The sequence below is a fragment of the Amblyomma americanum genome, chromosome 2, assembly GCF_052857255.1.
Source record: "Amblyomma americanum isolate KBUSLIRL-KWMA chromosome 2, ASM5285725v1, whole genome shotgun sequence".
Classification (NCBI taxonomy): domain Eukaryota; kingdom Metazoa; phylum Arthropoda; class Arachnida; order Ixodida; family Ixodidae; genus Amblyomma; species Amblyomma americanum.
The window spans coordinates 73832219-73854228 of NC_135498.1; the positions used below are offsets into that span (position 1 = coordinate 73832219).

General features: G+C 45.1%; 2 protein-coding genes across 2 annotated transcripts in view; both read left to right on the forward strand.

Annotated features, from left to right (window-relative positions):
* Positions 1 to 22010, forward strand: part of LOC144119765 (uncharacterized) — a 47668-nt gene that overhangs the window by 11924 nt on the left and 13734 nt on the right. The window contains exon 4 of the mRNA XM_077652306.1: positions 21254 to 21337. Coding sequence (XP_077508432.1) covers positions 21254 to 21337 — 84 coding nt within the window. The remainder of the gene's footprint in view (positions 1 to 21253; positions 21338 to 22010) is intronic.
* Positions 1908 to 3744, forward strand: LOC144121390 (uncharacterized). The gene is made up of 3 exons (XM_077654586.1): positions 1908 to 1946; positions 2657 to 3545; positions 3627 to 3744. Coding segments are annotated over exons 1-3 (894 nt in total). The 5' UTR covers positions 1908 to 1943; the 3' UTR covers positions 3629 to 3744.

Below are 22010 nucleotides of genomic sequence, written 5' to 3' on the forward strand. Positions count from 1 at the left end.
TTTGTGTGGGCGTATCTCTCTTAGGTTTTTCTGTCTCTATATAAGGTGCGGATGGCATGCCTTCGAAAAAAAGTTGATAGTCAAGTTGTGTGCCATCATTGTTGGCTGCTGTCTCCCAGCGCTCTGCTTCTCAGAAATTCTAACACCTTTGTGCGATGGCCAGAAACAAAACATCTCCCTTGATACTCTCGTTCGTCCTTTAGGTTCTGTAAATACGTGCCAGTGGCGATCGAAATACTTTCAGCGACGCAAAGCGCCTTGCTAGAATTGGAAGAATGAAAGACATCCGGCTCTTCCGGCTCTGGAGAGGACACCTTACCGAACCGAGGAAAAAGACGGTAGTTTGACGCCCTGCGTTAGCGCGTTTATGATCACCGTTATGTATCAGACAGAGCCAAGAAATCAGGTGGTGTGACCGCCACAATTATATTCTAAAACACACACACACAGCAAAATAAAAATCGTCGTTACATATTAATTACCGAATACGAGGTCACGGCTGCTAACAGAGCACTATACACAAATCCGGAATTCACACACTGCTGCTGGAGTACAGGAAGATTACATGCAAGCGGTTGAAATTGAAGACAGTCGATGAATATTGAAAGGGAGCGAAAATGTCCAGATTGAAGGGAAGTATAGTGAGCGGACACGCAGCGAGATTTTGTTCACCCCGACATGAATAGGAACGGGTTGTCGACGGAGATGTGCTGTGATCAGCAACTGGGAGCCCCGGGAGTGCTCGGAGGAGGTTTTAGCACCCCCCCCCCCCCCCCCCCCCTATCGGAACGTAGCGGGTCACAGTCGGGCCCCTTTTCATGGGCTTTTTGTCGGACACTGGAGACCCGCGTGGACACTAACTTCAGGTTCCTAATCTCGTTACCCCTCAGGCACCGCGCACGAACACGCTTTACTTCGCCACTACTTGGTCGTCATGTCGCAGTGAATATGAATTCGGTTTCGGCCGGGCTGGGGTTCTTTGCCCCGAAAGAGTAAATTACAAACAGCAAGCGCAACCAGTCCATCATGGCTTCCCCAGTGCTAGGGGTCACCTTGCGGGCAAGAAAATAAAAATACAGGCAAGAAAGCCCCATGCATAGCCTATTCTTTATGCGGTCAGCCAGAGGAAGGAATAACATGTTTATCCAGTGGAAAGAATAACTACTATTACAACGTGCGCAGAAGCCTATAATCATAGATAAAAGTATGCGGGGACATGGTATGCCGGAAAAATTTTTTATTCTGTGATCGAATCAATAGGTAGAAAAAATCATTCAAGGAGAAGCGAATAAGAAAGCTTTGTCATCGAAAAAATGCCAGCACACTCACCAACAAGACAACACTGAAATCAATGTTTTCCGCACACTTATCTCTATGAGTGTGCAAAATAGACAGAACTGCATTACAAAGCTTAACGTATAGAATATGTTAAACAACACACAAAACCTGAATATGTTTAATGAAACAAGACAAACATGAGGCCACTTTTGTGACACCAATGCAAATAAAAGCTGTGCCCGATTAGCGTACGCTCCCACATCAGTCCTTGCCATGTTCCCTGCGCTTCACACGGGTTCCGCCTAGAAACTCAGGCGGAATATTAATTGGACGCTTTCGCGCACGTGCCTGTCTGATACTGGTTTTTGTACGCATAACGAGAAAGCTTCACGCACCATAAAGTAAGCACCAAACCCGTTGGGCTGCTAGCCAAGGAAAAAAATTAAGTTAGGAGGCATGGAGAAGAATATGGATTCCCTTCAGCCTGAAACGTGTTTCATCGGCGACGATTAACGATTATTTTAAAAAAGGGCGCGCCCTTTTTTTTCACGTACTGTTAGACCAGTTTGTGCCTGTTCTTGTAGCCAGCGACTTAGTATAAAAGGATCCGCGCCAGCAGCAGAGGTCAGAAGCTTCTGCTCCTCCAACGGATAAGGAACACCACAATGGTGAGCCACCTTTGTTTTTTTTTCTACTCACACATACCAGTAATGTACTTGACTTAGAATATGCACAAATTGAGAAGTTGTAGACCTCGCATTATCTAGCACGCCACTCTCAAATGTGTAATTCAAGTTTGTGATTGAGGATTACTGGCAATATAGGGCTGGAGAATGACGATATTTTTAATTATAACGCACGCCTTAGCAAAAGTGCAAAAATATGCCATGAAAATCGCAACCTGTACATCAAGACAACAGCGGTGGAGAGATAACACAAATATGATTAGGCTGCATAACATATGATTTATTTCTTTAAAGAATGCTACCTCTGAATGTCGCCACTGATAAATGATCCGAGTTACTAGAAATCCAAAGGCACTTTCGATATATTCGCATTTATAATAAATGGAAAGTGCAAAATTTATTTCTCCTCTGCTCCTAAACAGCCTGTTTAAATTACGAACTTAATTTATTATCCTGTAGTTACTACATCTTACCAAAAATATTTTGCAGAGGCTAAACAAATGAGCAATGGATTGAAGTTTCCATTTCATCTTTGCACGGTATTATCTCTATAACTGTGAAACGTTTACAACCGTTCAGAACCTTGACTGATATCAGTCTCTTTAAACCTTCTCAGCACTGAACGTAATGAGCTGACCTTGCAACAAGAAGGTGTCAGTGCGTAAAAATACGAAACATTTCATATCCATCAGATCCGTGCCTGCATCGTCCTCGCCCTGGCCACCAGCGCCCTCGCTGGAAACATTGGCCACTTTGGCACTGGTGCCTACACCCTGGCCAGCAACCTCGGCTACGGCCTTGGTTACGGTAACCTCGGCTACGCCGGACTTGGCTATGGCGGCCTTGGCATCAGCCACTACGGTCTTTCCCATGGCATTGGCTACTCCGGCCTGACTGGCTACGGTCTTGGCTACGGTTACGGATATGCCCAGCCTGCCAGCTACGCTGTTGCCGCCCCAGCCGTTGCCCGCACCGTCTCAACCTACCACGCTGCTCCAGCCGTGACTGCCGTTCACGCCGCTCCAGCTGTTGCCACCGTCGCCCACGCCGCTCCAGCCGTCGCCACCTACGCCGCTGCCCCAGCCGTCAGCTATGCTGTTGCCCCAGCTGTGACCAAGGTTGTGCAGTCCGCTCCAGCCATCGCCACCTATTCTGCCCCAGCTGTCACCAGGGTCGCCACCAGCTATGCTGCCCCAGCTGTCACTGCCGTCCACGCTGCCCCAGCAGTTGCCACCTACGCTGCTGCCCCAGCTGTGACTGCTGTCCACGCTGCCCCAGCTGTTGCCACCTACGCTGCTGCCCCAGCTGTCACCGCCGTCCACGCTGCCCCAGCTGTGGCCACCGTCCACGCTGCTCCAGCTGTCGCTGCCGTCCACGCTGCCCCAGCCATCGCTACCTATGGTACCTACGGTTCCTACGGTCTTGCCCACTCTTCCCCAGTCTACGGATACGGTGTTGGCTCCCTCGGCTATGGTGTTGGCTCCTACGGTTACGGCCATGGTCTCCTCGGCTACGGCCTCAACTACGGCTACGGTCTCGGCAGCCCACTCAGCTACGCTACCCTCCTCCGCAAGAAGAAGTGTAAGTATTCACAAAGATGTGTCCAACGGCCATCCGTTCTCCCCGGGAGTTTCCTAATATGCACCTCTTTTCATATTGCAGGAATTCCGTACTTTTTAGACAACGCATCAAGTTTGAAGCACACCACAATGGGGGAGCAGACTTCGCGGCTTCTATTAGTTTTCCTGATAATGGCCAAGAAATAAACTGCTTGTCTGGAGATATTTTGTCTTAGTTTTCTTTGGGGTGATAACTACCGGGTCGTTTGCGCAAAGATCAAGCAGAATTACTTCAACGAGAATTACAAGAACGACACTGTTTGGTTACTTGCTCCATTGCAAGAGAAACGTGCCCTCATTCTTGCTATTGATAGTGTATGCAGTTATCAATACAGTTTTCATACGCTTCTGCACGCCAGTTCTTATCTTCAATGACAAGCTTTCAGCAACCTTTAGTCACAAAGGGTGATCATTTTGTACGTCACAATTATTTACGACACGAACCAACTAGACCTTTTAAGTTCTTAGCGAACTGGCCTGGCTTAGAAGGGTGGCCCATATTAGCCTCTAATTGACAAGAAACCCTCCTCCGATCTCTTGGTCTAAGGAACTTCGAAGTCAAAATGCGTTCTCGAAACACATTTCGCTGCCCTGTGCAGTTTAGTAACAGAAGATTGAGTCATGCGCTTGCAGCCAGGTGTGTAGTGTTCGACAAGGTACGTTGTAACACAGGGTTGTAACAAGGTAACAGTTTGTAACAGGTTGTATGCAACAAGGTTGTAACAGGTTGTATGTAAGAAGGTTGTAACCAAGATGGTTAGGCTGCTGCTTTATTTCTTTTTTAATACTACAACGGTTGGCTTTGCACATCCACATTACGGCACCGCTTTCTTATACTGAAATTTAGATGAAAATAAAAATTAGAAAGAAGATTACGACTGTATTAAACTACTCACTGTGCAAATGAAAAATTTCTACACCTACGCCGCCAACAGGCTTTGATTTGTCAGTGGAATTTCGTAGAAGCATTTTTGCGCTTCAGGCAGTTCTTTGAAACCTCACTGAGCTGATTTCGAAATTCGTTCCGGGAAGCAAGACTTAGAACTTCAAAATTCAACAGCATTCCTTCGTAGGTGTGATTTCTACATGTTTTACTCTACACTCTGATCATCTGACAGACTCGGGACTGATAATGAAAATGTTGACTGCGGTGCCAAGGTTCCTGGTGAACCGGCGGCCACCCGCACGGCCCGACCACTGCCTCCTTGTTAGCGCACTACACAGGGTGTTCCGCCTAAGACTAGAACAATTTTTTAAAATAGGCTTTTTGAGTTACAAGAGCGCTTTTGTCGGCATAGCATTGTCTGCGGTTTAGTACACCGCGGCGATGGAGAAGCCGTGCGGCTGACCGGCTGTCGTGTTCGTCTCGTGTACCTCCAGACTGCGGAAACTACGTTTTCCCCATGAACCTTCACCCTAAGAACTTGCGCTTTAAAATGCAAATTTATAACGGGCTGCACAGACAAAAACGTATCCCGAAGTACGGTCCGGGCCACCACCCTCGCCTTCAGACAGTGCATCTTGACCCCCCTCACCCTGACCTCATCATATCTTCCCGCCCTCGCCATCACCTCATCACGTCTTCCCTCACTCGCCCTCACCTCACCATGCCTTTCCTCCCTGACCCTCGTCCTCATGAATTTTCATGCGCCCATCCTTCCTAACCCTCACCTCACCGAGTGAAACTCTCATGAGGTGAGGGTGAGGACGCCCTCATGAGGGCTCGCCCTTGTTAGGATGCCCATCTCTGTTGCAAAACAATTTTTTCGTCAGGCAAGTACTAGGTCTTTTTAGAATTGCTGCCTGGATTTTTTTAAAATGGCGTCCACTGATGGTGATCTACTCTTCGGGAACTTATTATAAACATAAGGTATATTTCTATGTCGTCTTGTTCTTTAGATGACGATTTCGCCCCACAGGTGAACATTTTTTCGCCAATTGAACGACGCAGTGATAAGGAGTTAGGCGTCCCGACAGTTTTTCAATCAGCGGAGACCTAGAACGCTCAGACGACATTATTAATGCGCGTATTTGAAGTAAGCCCGATTTGGTATCATGAGTCGTAAAATGTGATTAATTATGCATTCTCCAAAAAAAATCTACACAACAATTACAATATTACTTCGACTTTCATGTTCGGTACGCTCCCAGGTGTGTGGATTATCGACATCTCACCTGCTCAGCTGCAAAGATGCATTAAGTGTTTACTCAAATATTAGCCGATTTAGATGATAGGCGATAAGACACCGCGGATTGCGATCGAGAAATTCGAAGTGAATACTATTAGTGAGCACTCCTGCCTCAAAACGCAGGTGCCGGTGACCGTACAAAGCATATGGTTCTTCGTTTAACTACTACTCTTCAAAAGAATATTTCGCACCCCAATGCCAGAGTTTCATTATCTAGGAACAGGTTTTTTATTCACCGCCGTTTGCGCAGTCTGCTGGTCCAGGAGCCAAGCATCTCATTCCCTGCAGTGCATCGCTTTCAAGCGTAAGCAATGTTACTGACGGTTCAGAGATGTTGGTGAGGATATGCATCGTTTTTTCTTCTGTGTTCAGAGGAAATGACACAACTTTGGAAAGTGGCGCGCGTAACTTGTAATGCAGCCCAGAGATAGTCTGAAAGATTTCAACACTGTTTCTTTCCGCAAATCATCAGTGATTTCAATAGCTTACCAGCTTCGTGTGTACGTTCCCTTTACCTCGTAAATGACCATTGGTAGTGTCTTTTCCTAGCTTCTTTTCTTAGCTTATTGTTGCCTTTACATGTCATTTCCTGTTGTTCGTGTTCTGTTTGCATTTTGGTGAAATTGCTCATGTTTTGATCAGTTTCTGTAATGCACTTCTCCTTAGGCCGCACGACCTTCATTATGCCATAAATAAGCAAATAAATAAATAAATAATACTACTTACATCAGGACCAATGCGGTGGCTTAGTGGTTACGGCGCCCGGCTGCTTACCGGAAAGACGCGAATTCGAACCTGGCCGCGGCGGTCTATATTTGATGGAGGCCAAATTCTAGAGGCCCGTGTGCTCTGCGATATCAGTGCGCGTTAAAGAACTCCAGGTGGTCCAATTTCAAAGTTGCATTTTTCGCGTTACATTCTGGAGATCTACGAGAGAAGTCGTCACGTGTTTAGCATTTTGGACCGTGGATGTATGGTTCTAAGTGCTCCTGCATGCCCGGCTGCCGTGTGCTGGACCCATGCCGTGCCGAAACTTGGGTATCCTTCCAATGTATGGCATTCTTGATTCCTCAACACTTTGCAAGCCCTAAAAGAGGTGGACCGGCCCCCAATGGAAACGTCCGTAAAACGGTGTTATGGTTATAAGCGTGTGTCCGTCTACTTTTTAAATATACAATGTCCGGTTCATATTGCATTCCCGCAACACGTGTGTGTGTGTGTGTGTGTGGGTGGGTGTGTGTGTGCGCGTGTGTGTGCGCGCGTGTGTGTGAGCGCGTGTGTTCGCGTGTGTGTGTGCGCGTGTGTGTGCGCGCGTGTGTGTGCGTGTGTGCGCGCGTGTGTGTGCGCGTGTGTGTGCGCGCGCGTGTGTGTGTGTGTGTGTGGTGTGTGTGTGTGTGTGTGTGTGTGTGTGTGTGTGTGTGTGTGTGTGTGTGTGTGTGTGTGTGTGTGTGTGTGTGTGTGTGTGTGTGTGTGTGTGTGTGTGTGTGTGTGTGTGTGTGTGTGTGTGTGTTTGTGTGTGTGTGTGTGCGTGTGTGTGTGTGTGTGAGACAGATGAGGTGCCTGGCATGAAGCAGGCTTCAGAAAAACAGGGAGACACACACAACGGCAAAGTGCAGAAAATGGCCAGTATATAAATGATAACACACAGAAAATAAATCCGACCTTGCCGCTGCACCTTAGAAATTTCAAGCGAATTTACATTTAGGAGACTTACAAATGTTTCTTCTCAATTCTAAGAACAACAACAAGCAATCATGGCTGCTTACGATAGTGGACGCACATGTCTAAATCAGTTTGATAGGTGTTTGTAAGGCACTAGTGACATTGCTGGGAACCTTTCAGTAAGTTTTGGACGTATTCACTGACGGCTTCGAGTACTACTCTAGTTGACACCCAGGCAACTAGAACTCTGCAGTGGCCACCCACATAGCCTTGCTGAGAAAAGAGGTACATTTTCATCCCCATGGGTGCCATCCCTTTCTGACATTGTCATGCATATCAGGTCTCCTAGTTTCGGGAACGTGTTTGTGCAAGACAATATATTCTCATGGACCATCAAAATTCAAAATGCGCTCTGGAAACACATTCTTTTACGTTCGAAGGTTTCCTTACAGAAGAATGGTGTCATGAGCCAGAGGTCAGCTGCGTGTAGTGTGCGCCTATTTGCTCATTAACATTTTATCAGTAACATTTTATTGCACAAGGGCATATAGGGAAATCGAATGTAAATTTCGCGAGTCATTTGAAGGACCAACTTACTTCTCTTCATTTGCTTATGTCCAGGTATCCTGTTCAGAGTGATTTTATTGCTTTGGCTGCCATAATCTTATTTATTAATATAAATATGTGGGGCTCTAGTAGACCGTGTTCCATATTGCGTATTGTTTTGCGCGAGTAATTATGGATGTTGATGATGGTGTTGCTGTCTTTATTCATTAGACATTTTCGTGATATGCCACATAGTTTCGCATGGATTTTTAACGTTTTTTTATTGCTAGCGTGCAAGAACAGGCCAGCTGTGGGTACAGTGTCCTAGTTTTTGTTATTGTTGTTTTTTTGCTGTGGATTCGTCAGACCATGAGCATGAGGTTTCTTCAGTATTTTGATCAAAGTATAACATTAGAATTGCGATATTTTGTCTGTGATGAATAGGAGCATTTGCCAGGATTATCACCACTGGTATTTTCTTTCCTCATAGGTTCAGTTCTGCAGGGCGTTGATTTTCTTTTTCTTTTCAGTGTCATTAAGCACAAAGGAAGCACAAAAGTGATTGCTTCAAGGACATCACAAAAATCTGCAAAATTTTCTGCAAATTGCAACTGGCACAAGATATAAATCAAGCACACTTACTATAATAAGTCCAAAATAATACTCTCCTATACATTGTAATGCATCCCTACAACAGATTGAGTGACACAGCTCACTCTCCCAGCTCTCCAGAATCAGGGTAGATATACGCCTTCTATACAGATGTAACAGTGTCATTGTCGGCTCTTAATTTCTTGATCATACCCCTTCTTATTAGAATAATTTTCTTCCCTCGGATAAGGCAGACAGATGACCACTCCACCGCTCCCAATCAAAAGCTCCTTTTCACAGGACGTTAGTACTGGCCCCGAATGAACAAAATCTGCTTTACCTCTTCAGCAATTATTCTCTAGATTACCCACAACGGGAAATCAAAGGACGATCTTCGTTCCGTTTCGGAACGGAATCATGCTTACACGGCCGTGAGAAAAATATGCATTCGCTCAGCGTAGCAGACAACTGGGCCGGTTGTCAAGTCTGGTTGGAGTAGCAGAGCTTGAATATGGTGACGTGCGATGACCATACGGCGAGGCTGCGATCTGATGTGTCTCCTGACTGTGTTCCTCGAGAACCATATAAGAAGTAGTGCAGTTCGCAGCAGTTTGTAGTGTAGGCAAAAGTTTCCCGAGCGTTTCAAAAGCCAGGCCACACAGCTACGCGCATCTTGAAGGCAGCGTTCTTAAAAGGCGGAAGGCTGCAAGCCGGCAATCTGGCAAGCTTCGATATCAACACAGCGTGAGGCGATGCAGGGAACATCATCGGTGAAAAGTGGCACCAAGTAGTTCAGGATTTATGGACCAGAACTGCAGTTCTGGTGTGAGAACGTGCTTTACAGTGTGGGTCCTTTGCCACGTTGAATAATCAAGTGGCTATAGATACATGCTGACTGCTTAACAGTTTTGATAATTACCAGTTTTTAAGGCTTTTGCAACCGAACAAACACAGTAAATGTTAGGGACGGGTAAATATTTCGCGCTTTAACTGGCTGCACTTGGCACACATTCCTTAGGCAGGCCGTGGCCGGCGGCACTCACATCTCTTCGACGTTATCCGTTCGTCACTCAGAAGTTAACAGAAAAACACTGGAAGAAGCCAATAAACATGATTCACTAGAAATCACTCGGGACAACTTTTCACAATGATTTAATGACGATGGATGTAGGAGTCGCTTGAAAAAATGACCTTTATAGTTGTGCGAGAAAATGCAGCTGCTTCGAACTGCTCCTTATAAGAATGGAGATACGGAACAGCCGGAGATTGAAGTACGCCTAGCGAAACAGATAATTACACTTGTGAAGGGTCACTATTGCAGCGTTTTTCTGGAGTTCATTATTTGTCATGTTTATATGTCTGTTGGCTCTGGGTTCTCGTTTGACGGCAACATATATCAGGAGTGCGAGCTAAATTTAGCCACGGTTGTAACGGTTTCCACGTAAATAATCAGCAAAGACTAAATAATAACTTAAATTTTTGGCTTCTGAAGTTGTAGTTCGTCTTAAAAACCCGCTGGCTGCAATTTACTAAGCTTTATTCACCGGCATTATATGAATGCAACAGCGATACGAGCTCCCAGCACGTATCTATCGCCCGGTGCACACGCACATCCCGATCAGGGAAAACATTTTCGAAAGCATGATGCCCGATGATAGTACTTAGTCAAAATGCGAATTAGGTGCCCAAGCAGTTCGGTTTTTCCTTCAGTTCCGGGGTTCATATCCAGTGTCTATGGAGGGCAGTTGTGCGGATAGCGATAATTGGTTAATGTCCAGATATGCGGTATTATTAACTTTATTAATAGATCCCTACGCGCCATCCTCTCCCACTGAGGTCCTCTCTACCCTCTCCAGGCTCAGTGGTGCAGCGGTCAAGCAATGCGCCACTGCCCTTCTATGGAGGAGCTGTCATCAGAGCGACTTGGGTTTCTTGGGTTGAGTTGAGACCCAGGTTACTCTCCGCGAGTAGATTCTCATCATGAAATGAGCTGCCGCCCAAAACAGTGGGCAAGTTGCTAAACATGTATGTATATATTATACCTGGGCATGTTTCCCAGCACCCGGTGGGCAGGTGAGCTGCCAGCCACAAAAGCGGCTTCTGACAAACAGGCAGACAATCACAAAACTGCTAAAGGCGGGGAATGGTCAATATAAGTGCCACAGCATCAAAGTAATGTTGTTTTCTGAAACACGTCTACGAACGTTGAAGCAGCCCGTCTCAGGTGAAAGCCTTTTTATGGCGCGAGTTATCTTTAAGGGAGGAAAAAAGTTGCTTTGCGCAAACGCCACGTCAGCGCAAACATTTCTTAAGGCACTCTGCAACTTCTGAATTTATGTTTCTACCTGAAGCTAATACTTATAAAGAAAACTCCTCATGTTTAATGTTTCATTATTAAACATGGATAACGAAAATATTCTGCAGATTACGCCACACGACTCTCAACAGCCATCATATGTTTACACTTGCCTAATACATTACGTCTTCTTTAATGATTTTTATCCGCAGCTGGTTCACCCGGTACGCAACTAGCCAGGCTTTCTGTACATTTGGAACATTGCGACTGCATTCGGCGTCACCGTAGTGTAGAACACTCTATCAGCGCTTACCAGACAACAAAAACTCAGATTAAAGAGGAGGCCTTTCTTTCTGGGCAAATTCTTTGCGCCCACATTGCTTGCAGGTATTTCTAAGACTATATCTGCGCAAGTGTTGTCTCTGGAACCTAGTAGCTACGATGAGTTTTCTCTCTACTTCCAGGAAAGTGCGCCGCTGGAATACCCTACATAAGCGCAATGCAGACTGTAAGTCCAACAGAGGCGTTCATGCTTATTTAAATGGATACGTCAATAGGTTTAAGCCCTGTCCCTCTGACGAGGCTAGATAACTTGCCCAGTGAGAATCTGGGGCACTGTGAGAAGTATAGCTTTCTCACTGCAGTAACATGTTTTTCTTACTAAACAGGAGTACGATCGCTGGTTGGTTTCTGGCCCTTGGTAATGTAGAGACACACAGCTGAGGTAGGAAAGTAGAAAATATATTCATTTTAGGCCGTACTAACGCTCATTGAAAAGGGGCCCGTCACTGCTGACGCGCACTTATCACCGACCACATCCAGGCGAAGCAAATTACTCCGACGAATAATAATCCAAGAAAATAGGGATTAAGAGAAATAACGGTCCACAAAGGCAGCGTAGCTTTAGTTTTTTTTTTTTTAGTCTAGCAAGTGTGACCACTTGTTATAACAAGGAATCTAATTTGATCCGCTCGTTCGTCCTTCATTTCATGCTAATACGTTCTAGCAACGATAGAAATATTAATCTTTCAGTATCACGAAGCGTCTTACTATAATTGTAAGAATTAAAAAAAAAACGTAGTCCAGCTTTCACAGCTCCGGAGAAATGTGAGGCGCCCTCCTGAGCCGAGTTCGAAGTATGGCGGAGTTTGGCGCCCACCGTTAGGTTGCTTATGTTCGGCCTTGTGAATGAGACGCAAGCACAAATTCAGACAACATATACTCGGAGGAAAAACTCATTCTTTGAAGCAAAAGGGGCCTTTCATTTAATTAAAGAAGGCGATGTGAATGCAGATAAGAGTGTAATATGTGTGCTTTTTTAAATTCTCGTGCAGGAGCACATGCAGAGCACATGCAAGCGATTTAAATGTAAAGAAAAAAGAGGAATAGTTAAATTGAGCGCAAATTTCAGATCGATGGGAAGTCAAAAGTGAGCGCACTGCGACATTCCATTCACTATGTCACGCAGCGGTTCTGGAAGGCGAATCACCTTCCTGAATTGCATGCGGGTTGTCGACGGAGATGCATTGTTCTCGGCGGCATTGAGTCCCACGAATGTTCGGCGGAGGTTCTGCTGCCCAGAAGACCGGCCTGAAGCGGGTAACAGTCATGCCTCGCTCTGTAGGTTTTGTGTCGGACACCGCAGACATTCGTGAACATTCTCTTTTGTTCGCCAATCACTAAACCCTTCAAACACCTTGCACATATACAGACCACACTTCTCCTGCGATTGGCCGTCATGTCGCAGTTTGGCGAAGATCAGTTCCGTTTCTCCCGATTTAGGGGTTTTTTTTTGCCACAGAAAAATTAAATGACACAAAGCCAACGCGACACGCACACTAACTTTCCTTCGGCTAGGGGTCACCTTGTAGGCAAGAAAATAATTATACACGCAAAGAAGCCACACGCACTGCCTCTTCCGCATCCGGTGGTAAGTACTGTAAAAACTAACGACTAATACCTCCGGTCTGAGAACGCGCAATCATGGAGAAATTTTTGCGGGATGTCGGTTCGCGGAAAATAACTTATTGCTATGCGCTCGAGCCAACGAGGTCAAGAACAGAACTGAAGCAGGAGAGAACAAGTTCGCTCGGGCCTCTAAAAAATGGCAGCGGGTTGATCAGCGAGACAACACAGAAATTATTGTTTTCTCGAGAATCGGCATTCTGCAAACTTTTCTCGATGAGTGCTCACAATGGACAGAACTGCATAACAAATCTTACCGTACATGAATGCTAAAAACACGGGAAGCCTAAACATGTTTAATTAAAGAAGATATTAAACTCATAATTGCGGCCACTTTTGTGACACCAGTGCAAAGAAAATCTGTATCCGATTAGGGTAGCTGCCACCCCCGTCCTTGCAATTTTAACTGCGCTGCGCACGGTTTCCGTGTAGAAATCAGGGGGAATTTTAAATTGCGCACTGTCGCGTTCGTGCCTCTCCGATACTGATTCTAGCACGCGTAACGCTAGAGCTTCACGCAGCCCTGCAAGCGAAGCAAAAAAAAAAATGTTAGGAGGGATTGCGTAGAATATGAATTCCCTTCAGCCTGAAACAGGTTGCTCAAGTCTCCCTTCTTAAATAACCGACGGCTATTAACGATTATTTTGTACAGGGAATCAGCGTGTAAAATGACTGTTTCTTCTGCCAATAAAAATTAGTGTAGAGTAGCGCTCTTTCGTCTTGTGTTCTGTCCTCGTCCTTTCTTAGTTGTTTTGCGGTAAAATTATTTCTTTTCAGCGATATCCGCCGAACATCTGGCGTTTTGCTGGAGCAGAAGCCAAGCATCCTGCTCCCCGCAGAACATCAATTTCGAGCGTCGGCATTGTTACTGACGGCAGAGAATTTATAGCTCTCCTCTGTGTTCGCGTAGAGTAACACTGCTCTGGAAACGAACCGTGCATACTCAGTAATGCAGCTCAGAGATTGTCTATAAGGTGTTACTTACGCAGACATGTACTATCCGAAACATCCTATGGCGCTGACAGCATCGCTCCTTTAATCGCTTAGTGTTCTTGCGATCTCCTGGCATCTCTTTTACTCCATATATATTGGAATGTTCGATTATTAGGCCAACTTTTCCGGCCGCTTCGAAAGAAGTTCTCGCAGTACTAGTTTTTAACGTCGGAGCGCGCACTGCTCCTGACAACTATAGGCCTCTATCCCTAAACTTTTCGATATAGCCATTCATGGACAAATACGACCATTCATCATTCACCAGGGCTAACGAACAGGCTGTTCCCGTGAAACTAACGTTGTGAAACTTATAAGTAGTGTTGCTCCTGCAGTCTGCCACAGTGAGCAGTTTTCTTTTGTTTATTTTGTTTGCAGCCAGGCCTTTGAAGTAGTAGACCACTGCGTTCTTTTTGAAAAGTGCTTGAAGTATATCCGTGACAAGCCCAGTTGAAGCTAGTTTGTCGGCTACCTACAATGCAGACGAAGCCGTGTGAGCTGTGACAGACAAAAGTCTCGTCCTTTTAATGTTACATTTTGGAATCCCACAGGTCAAATTTGGTGCCTTTCCTATTCAATCTCTTCATCAATGACCTTTACGAAATTGTTCCTTACTCTCAAATGTCCCAGTACGCTGACGACCTAAAGATAATCCGTTAATCACCCGTGACTGCAGCTTTAATACAAGACCATGTGAACCGACTGCACAGGTGGTGTTCGTAAAACAAGTTCAAATTCAATACAGATAAGACCATTGTTGTACAAATTTTGCACAATACCTACCCCGTTGAGTTTTCTTAAGCTGTGAACAATCAGACTATTGCGAGGATACCTTGAATTCGCAACATATTTGTGCGCTTAGGTAATAAGTTGTATTTTCGCCTAGCTTTCACTTGTAAGGTGAACCGTGTTTGAAGAGTTCTACGTAGCACATACTGCATAGCGTGTTGCCCTCTGCCAGACCCGAGAACATTTTATGAAACTCGATTATCCGCACCTCTTTGCAAGCCCTCAAATAACTGCAGAAATGGATTGCAAGAAATGTATTGGGCCGTTCGATTTCATTACCGGGGTGCTTAGAGTGCTGTCCACTGTGCTCCGGGACTAACCGACTTGCAAAACTCATGACAATCATGGGACCACGTCCTTCTCTTTAAATGCTTCAATACACGTAATGACATTGCAATTTTGATCAAGCTTCGGGTGCCTTGTCGTTACGTTCGACAAAGTCTGGTGTTTGGCTCGACTTCGTTCAAACTAAGTCCCATTTAGCGAATTATGCATACCTATAAGGCCTATGAACCGTGTGGTCCAAATATCCTTCATCTGTATTTTATATTCCCGAGACGAAATATGCTGTGCCCACTGAGACTCGAAATCCTTTCAGCAGTTAACTGTTTCGACCACTCATTGCCACGTTCGTTGCCAGCGTTTAAATTGCTCTTTTGCTCTCTTTTTCTCTTTCTTTGTATTGCTCATTTCTCTTTCAATGTCATAATTAGGACACTGCAAAAGGCTTATTGCTGTAAGAGGCACCTCAAGGTAAATAAATACAAATTTAAAAAACTACCGTATCGCTGAACAGCCATAAATATCAATGGAATTTATATCAAGGAGACTGACAACTGTTCCGCACTCTGTGAACAACGTGCACTCATTTCTGCTTCTGATAGTGGACGCAGATGACTAAATCAGTTTGATAGATGTTTATGAAGCAGTCATGGCATGGCTTGAGAACCTTTCATTAAGCTTTGGATATAATGACAAACGACTTTGCGTACTACTTTATTTCAGCCACAAAGTGACAGCAGGTGTGCAGTAGTCACCTATTTAGCCGAGTTGAAAACGGCGGGCCACCTGAATACTCAAGAGTGGCAATTTCGACATGACAGGGAACACCTATCAGGTCTCCTGTTCTCGGGGACCTCGAATTGCGTTACAATATATTCTCATGGAACATCCATTTTAAAAAAATATCCTCTGAAAGTTGATTTCTTTACGTTAGGCGGTTCCGCTACCGAAAAATAGAATCCTGGGCCCGAGGTAAGTTGCGTAAAATGTACGCCAATTTCCTCTTGATATGTAATAGCGTCGGTCGATGACACTTTATTCGGAAAGGTGATAGAAAGAACTGGGTTATTAATTTCGCGGGCTATTTAACGAGCCAACTCACTTCTCTTCATCTGCTTATGAGCAAGCATTCAGTGCAGGGTGATCGTATTGCTATGATTACAAGTATGGGATACTATTAATATGAACAGGTGGCGTTCTACTATTTCGCGATCCGTATTGTATATGGCTTTGCATGAGCCGTTAATGAAGTTAATGATTGTGCTCTTGTCTTTGTTAAGAACATAGGTTTCTTCTATGCCATATATTACCGCGTGGGTTTATAGCACGGTTATATAGGGGGCTTGCAAAAATGGCCAAGCCGTGTGTTTTACTGCGTTTGCTTGTCAGAGAGCTATATCGCCTACGCGATTAACTGCATTTTGGACAGCCTATGTGCGTCTATATACATCTTCTTTCTGCCATGGTGCTTTGCATGAGATTCACGACGTCCTTATTAGAGGTGTCGCGTCAATTTTTCTGGTATGCTTGGGTATGTGATGTCCCCATTAGCAATTGGGCGCTGACTAAATGGCGTCAGCTGTACGGGCTGATTCTTGTTCTCTTTGAGGATGTTAATCCGGCAAAGGTGCGGCATAAGTCCGTCGTTTAGAGTCCTTGATCCCAAGCGTATATGCGCTTTCCGTGGCGGCGTTGTGTAGAACGTTGCACGCTGATCACAGTTCACGAGTTCGTGTAAATGTTGATGTTATGGGTGAGGCCTTTCTCTATACAAAATCCAGCTTTTAAAGAGGGTGGCATCGATTTGCCTTGCTTTTTCTTCAATAAGGCCTTTTTTAATCGCAGCAAAGTTAAAGGCTCCGTGCAACAGAAAATCCAGTGTCGGAGTTGTAGGTGTCGGTGTTGTGAGGGAAAATCACGAGCGTGTACCTTCCAAGTGGTCCACCTGCAAGCTAGGTGGCCCACAGTCGGGCCACCTAGGTCACGTGACCTTGAGGCGTCATCACAACTTCCCACCGGGTAGTGCGAAAGTGCCCACCGTGGCAGGTGGCAGTTAAATTATTGATTAAGCCCTCGCGAAGATCAACCTGGGTAGCACTAGGCCCACCGCTGAGAGCACCTGCCGTCGCAGGACAACAGCACGTCGCTTAAACGCTGCACCACTGCGCCAGGAGAGGGATAAGGACTCCCTGGAATCTACGAATGTAAAGTAGGCATGACCTTCTGGAACTATGGCAATTAACCCACTGCACTATCGCGTCATACCCTTACGGCACAGCTTAACTGTCTCCACAAGTTTTTTTTTTTCGGCGGATTCGTCGGATTATGTGGATGAGGTGCGCGCAGTACTTTAAACATTGTATATTGTTAGAGGTCCGTATTAATATATGTGTGTGATGGATAGTGATCTCCAGGATGTCAACACTGCAATTTCATTTCCTCTCAGTTTCAGCTTTTCAGGGCGTTGATTTTCTTTCTCTGTTTCTTTTTATTAACAATAAAGAGAGCAAATAAGCTAACGCGGCAAGAGCATGAAAGAAAACCACGCAATCTTCTTCCAGCCGCGCCTTGCGCCTGACACAAAACAAGCAAACATCTTCAACCAAGACCACAATAACGTTCTCCTAATCATCCTAATACCTTCTAACTGCGGATTACGTAACACAGCTCACTGTCCCAACTCTGCGGAGATCAGTACAGATACGCAACTCGTTGTATACAGATGTAACACTGTCATTATTCCCTCTCAATTTCCTCATCCGTCTTCTTCTTATTATAATGCTTTGCTTCACTCGGATCGGGCCGACAGATGATCTCTCGGCATCTCCACTATCAAGTGCTCTGTTTCACAAGACGTTAGTACTGGCCACAAATAAAAAAAAATTCTGTTTACCTCCTCAGCAATCTCTCTAAGTTACCCAATGCGGGAAAAGAAAACCACGACGTTCGTCCTGTTTTAAACGATATAAGTTTCAACTGATTTTATCACTTAGTGTGGAACGTATCCCAACCGCCGTTATAGCGATCCAATATGCCCCTGGATAACTACAGTATCACTAATGCGATAAAAATGAAAGACGCATGGTACCAAAAATGGCAGGCGAAAAAAAGCAACTTGTACCTGCAAACATTTCATGCTACTAGGAAAAAGTGGTAGCTATGATAAGAAAAAAGAATTTAATGCTCCACTTGTGCAACAGGTCGAAGAATATACGAAAAAAATTTGCGAGGTTGTTCATAAAAAAAATTAGGGGCTGGGGGGGGGGGGGGAGGGTGTACTTTGTCGACATAAAGTGCAGTGAGGCGAAAGGCTTTAGCGTGGTGTTGCTGCTTGTGTCGATGATGAGTGGTGAATATGTTGATTGAAGACTCCAAATAGCGTTTCGGCGGCATCCTTCCATATCGGCGTTTAGGAGGCGTCTGGCAAGATTGCCGTGGGAGCGCTGCGCTCGAACGATTCTGGCGCCAGTCAATAGCGTCACACGCTCATCAGTCACGCGGCTTTATCATTTTTTTTTTGCGATGCCACCTTATCTCTTTTGATGGCGGCTGCGCGCAACTGCTTCCACATTTTTTAGACTGTTGTAGTTGCTCTGGGGACTTTTCTCGATGACGTAATCGCTTTGAGATCTATAGCGTGACACTTTTCTCCCAACATCCCCGCTGATGAATCATGAGCCTATAAAGGCTTTAGCTTTTATAAAAAAATACCGAATAAGAAAAACTCACAGGACGGTTACGAGTGTGCAAGGCGAGATTCAGCGATAACTGCTCAGACATTTAGTTTCGGGGATATTTTTAGGTAGAAAAGATACAGTGATGTCATATTGCACTGGTGCAGCGGTCAAGTGATGCACCCTTGCACAGGTAGGTGGCTGTTCCCAACAGAGCCACCCGTAGGCTTATGCATAAAAGGTTGACAGTGATAAAAGGTGAGTGTGTTAATCACCGGTGGGTGTGTCATTAATGCGTCCACCGGTTACGCCGACGACGACAAGAATGCCAGGGACGGGAGCCTTACAGCTGTCGCTGTAAAAACTACAGCTCTTTTGGCGATAACAGTTCAGTAGGAAATTTTCATTGGTTACTTTAATAGTTAATTTTAATAGTTAAAAGATACCAAATCATGCGAGGACATTTGTTTCGTAAACCAAGCGCAGAGTTACTCAGGTCTGGCGACCGGGCCTTACTCCTGTTCTCGGTGGCAGAGAAAATGTTCAGGACTAGGCATGGAAAGAACCAAGCCTCAAATGATGGAAGGGTTCGCATTGAAAGGGTGCCTGTATTGCCCTAAGTCTAGCAAGTGTCAATAAATACTAAAAAAATTTTTGAAAAAGGGCAGGGGTAGACGCTAAATCACCTGCTCCTCACCGTCTTTCTAGACTTAGCATGCGGGTCAATAGATCAATAGACGGGGGACGATAAAGAAATGACGGCGCATTTTTTGGTTGTTGCATTGTTCCAGCATTGATAATCTTTGCGCGGGCGTATCACTCCCTTAGGTTTTCTCTGTCTCTATATAAGGAGCGGATTGCATGCCTTCGAAAAAAAGATGATAGTCAAGTTGTGTGTCATCATTGTCGGCTGCTGTCTCCCAGCGCTCTGCTTCTCAGAAATTCTAACACTTTTGTGTGATGGTCAGAAACAAAACATCTCCCTTGATACTCTCGTTCCTCCTTTAGGTTCTATAAATACATACCAGTGGCGATTGAAATACTTTCAGCGACGCAAAGCGCCTTGCTAGAATCGGAAGAAAGACATCCGGCTCTTCCGGCTCTGGAGAGGACACCTTACCGAACCGAGAAAAAAGACGGTAGTTTGACACCCTGCGTTAGCGCGTTTATGATCACCGTTGTGGATCAGAAAGAGCCAAGAAATCAGGTTCTGTGAGAGCCTCAAATATATTCTAAAACACACACACACACACACAGTGAAATAAAAATCGTCGTTACATATTAATCACCGAATACGAGGTCACGGCTGCTAACAGGGCACTATACACAAATCCGGAATTCGCGCTCTGCAGCTTGAGTACAGGAAGATTACATGCAAGCGGTTGAAATTAAAGACAGCCGATGAATATTGAAACTGAGCGAAATGTCCAGATTGAAGGGAAGTATAGTGAGCGGACACGCAGCGCATTCTGTTCACCACGACATGAATACGAACGAGGTTGTCGACAGAGATATGCTGCGATCAGCAACTGAGAGCCCCGGGAGTGTTCGGAGTAGATTTTGCCCCCCCCCCCCCCCCCCCCCCCCCCCCCCCCCCCCCCCCCCCATATTGGAACGAAGCGGGTCACAGTCGGGACCCTTTTCATACGCTTTTTGTCGGACACTGGAGACCCACGTGGACACTAACTTTTGGTTCCTAATTTCGTTACCCCTCGGACACCGCGCACGAACACGCTTTACTTCTCCACTACTTGGTCGTTATGTCGCAGTGAAGGTGAATTCGGTTTCGGCCATGCTGGGGTTCTTTGCAACCGAAAGAGTAAATTACAAACAGCAATTACAACCAGTCCACCATGGCTTCTCCAGTGCTAGGGGTCACCTTGCGGGCAAGAAAATAAAAATACAAGCAAGAAAGCCACACGTATAGCCAATTCTTTATGCGGTCAGCCAGAGGAAAGCATAACTACTATTACAACGTGTGCGGAAGCCTATAATAATAGTTGAAGTTTGTGGGGACTTGGTATGCGGGAAAAAATTATTTCTGTGTGATCGAATCAATAGGTAGAAAACATCATTCAAGGAGAAGCGAACAAGCAATCTTTGTCATCGAAAAAATGCCAGCACACGCACCAACGAGACAACAATGAAATCAATGTTTTCCGCACACTTTTCTCTATGAGTGTGCACAATAGACAGAACTGCATTACAATGCTTAACGTATAGAATATGTTAAACGACTCAGAAAACCTGAATATGTTAATGAAACAAGACACTCACGATGCCACTTTGTGACACCAATGCAAATAAAAGTTGTGCCTGATTAGGGTACACTACCACATCAGTCCTTTCCATGTTCCCTGCCCATCGCACGGGTTCCGGGCTAAAAACTCAGGCGGAATATTTAATTGGACGCTTTCGCGCACGTGCCTGTCTGATACTGGTTTTTGTACGCATAACGAGAGAGCTTCACGCACCATAAAGTAAGCACCAAACCCGTTGAGCTGCCAGCCAAGGAAAAAAAAAATTAAGTTAGGAGGCATGGAGAAGAATATGGATTCCCTTCAGCCTGAAACGTGTTTCTCAAGAACCTGGCTTGAAGCATCGGCGACGATTAACGATTATTTTAAAAAAGGGCGCGCCCTTTTTCTTCACGTACCGTGAGACCAGTTTGTGCTTGTTCTTGCAGCCAGCGACTTTGTATAAAAGGATCCGCGCCAGCAGCACAGATCAGAAGCTTCTGCTCCTCCAACGAATAAGGAACACCACAATGGTGAGCCACCTTTTTGTTTTTTTTCTACTCACACATACCGGTAATGTACTTGACCTAGAATATTCACAAATTGAGAAGTTCTAGACCTTGCATTATCTCCTGCACGCCCCTCTTAAATGTGTAATTCAAGTTTATGATTGAGGATTACTGGTAAAATAGAGCTGGAGAATGACGATACTTTTAATTCCAACGCACGCCTTAGCAAAAATGAAAAAATATGCAGTGAAAATCGCAACCTGTACATCAGGAAAATTGGGGTGGAGAGAGAACTCAAATATGATTAAGCTGCATAACATATGATTTATTTCTTTAAAGAATGCCACCTCTGAATGTCGCCACTGATAAATGATCCGAGTTACTGGAGATCCAAAGGCACTTTCGATATATTCGCATTTATAATAATTGGAAAGTGCAAAATTTATTTCTCCTCTGCTCCTAGACAGCCTGTTTAAATTACGAACTTAATTGACACACCTGTAGTTACTACATCTTACCAAAAAAATTTTGCAGAGGCTAAAAAGTGAGCAATGGATGGAAGTTTCCATTTCATCTTTGCCCGGTATTATCTCTATAAAACGTTTACAACCTTTCAGAACCTTGACTGATATCAGTCTCTTTAAAACTTCTCAGCGCTGAACGTAATGAGCTGACCTTGCAAAAGAAGGTGTCAGTG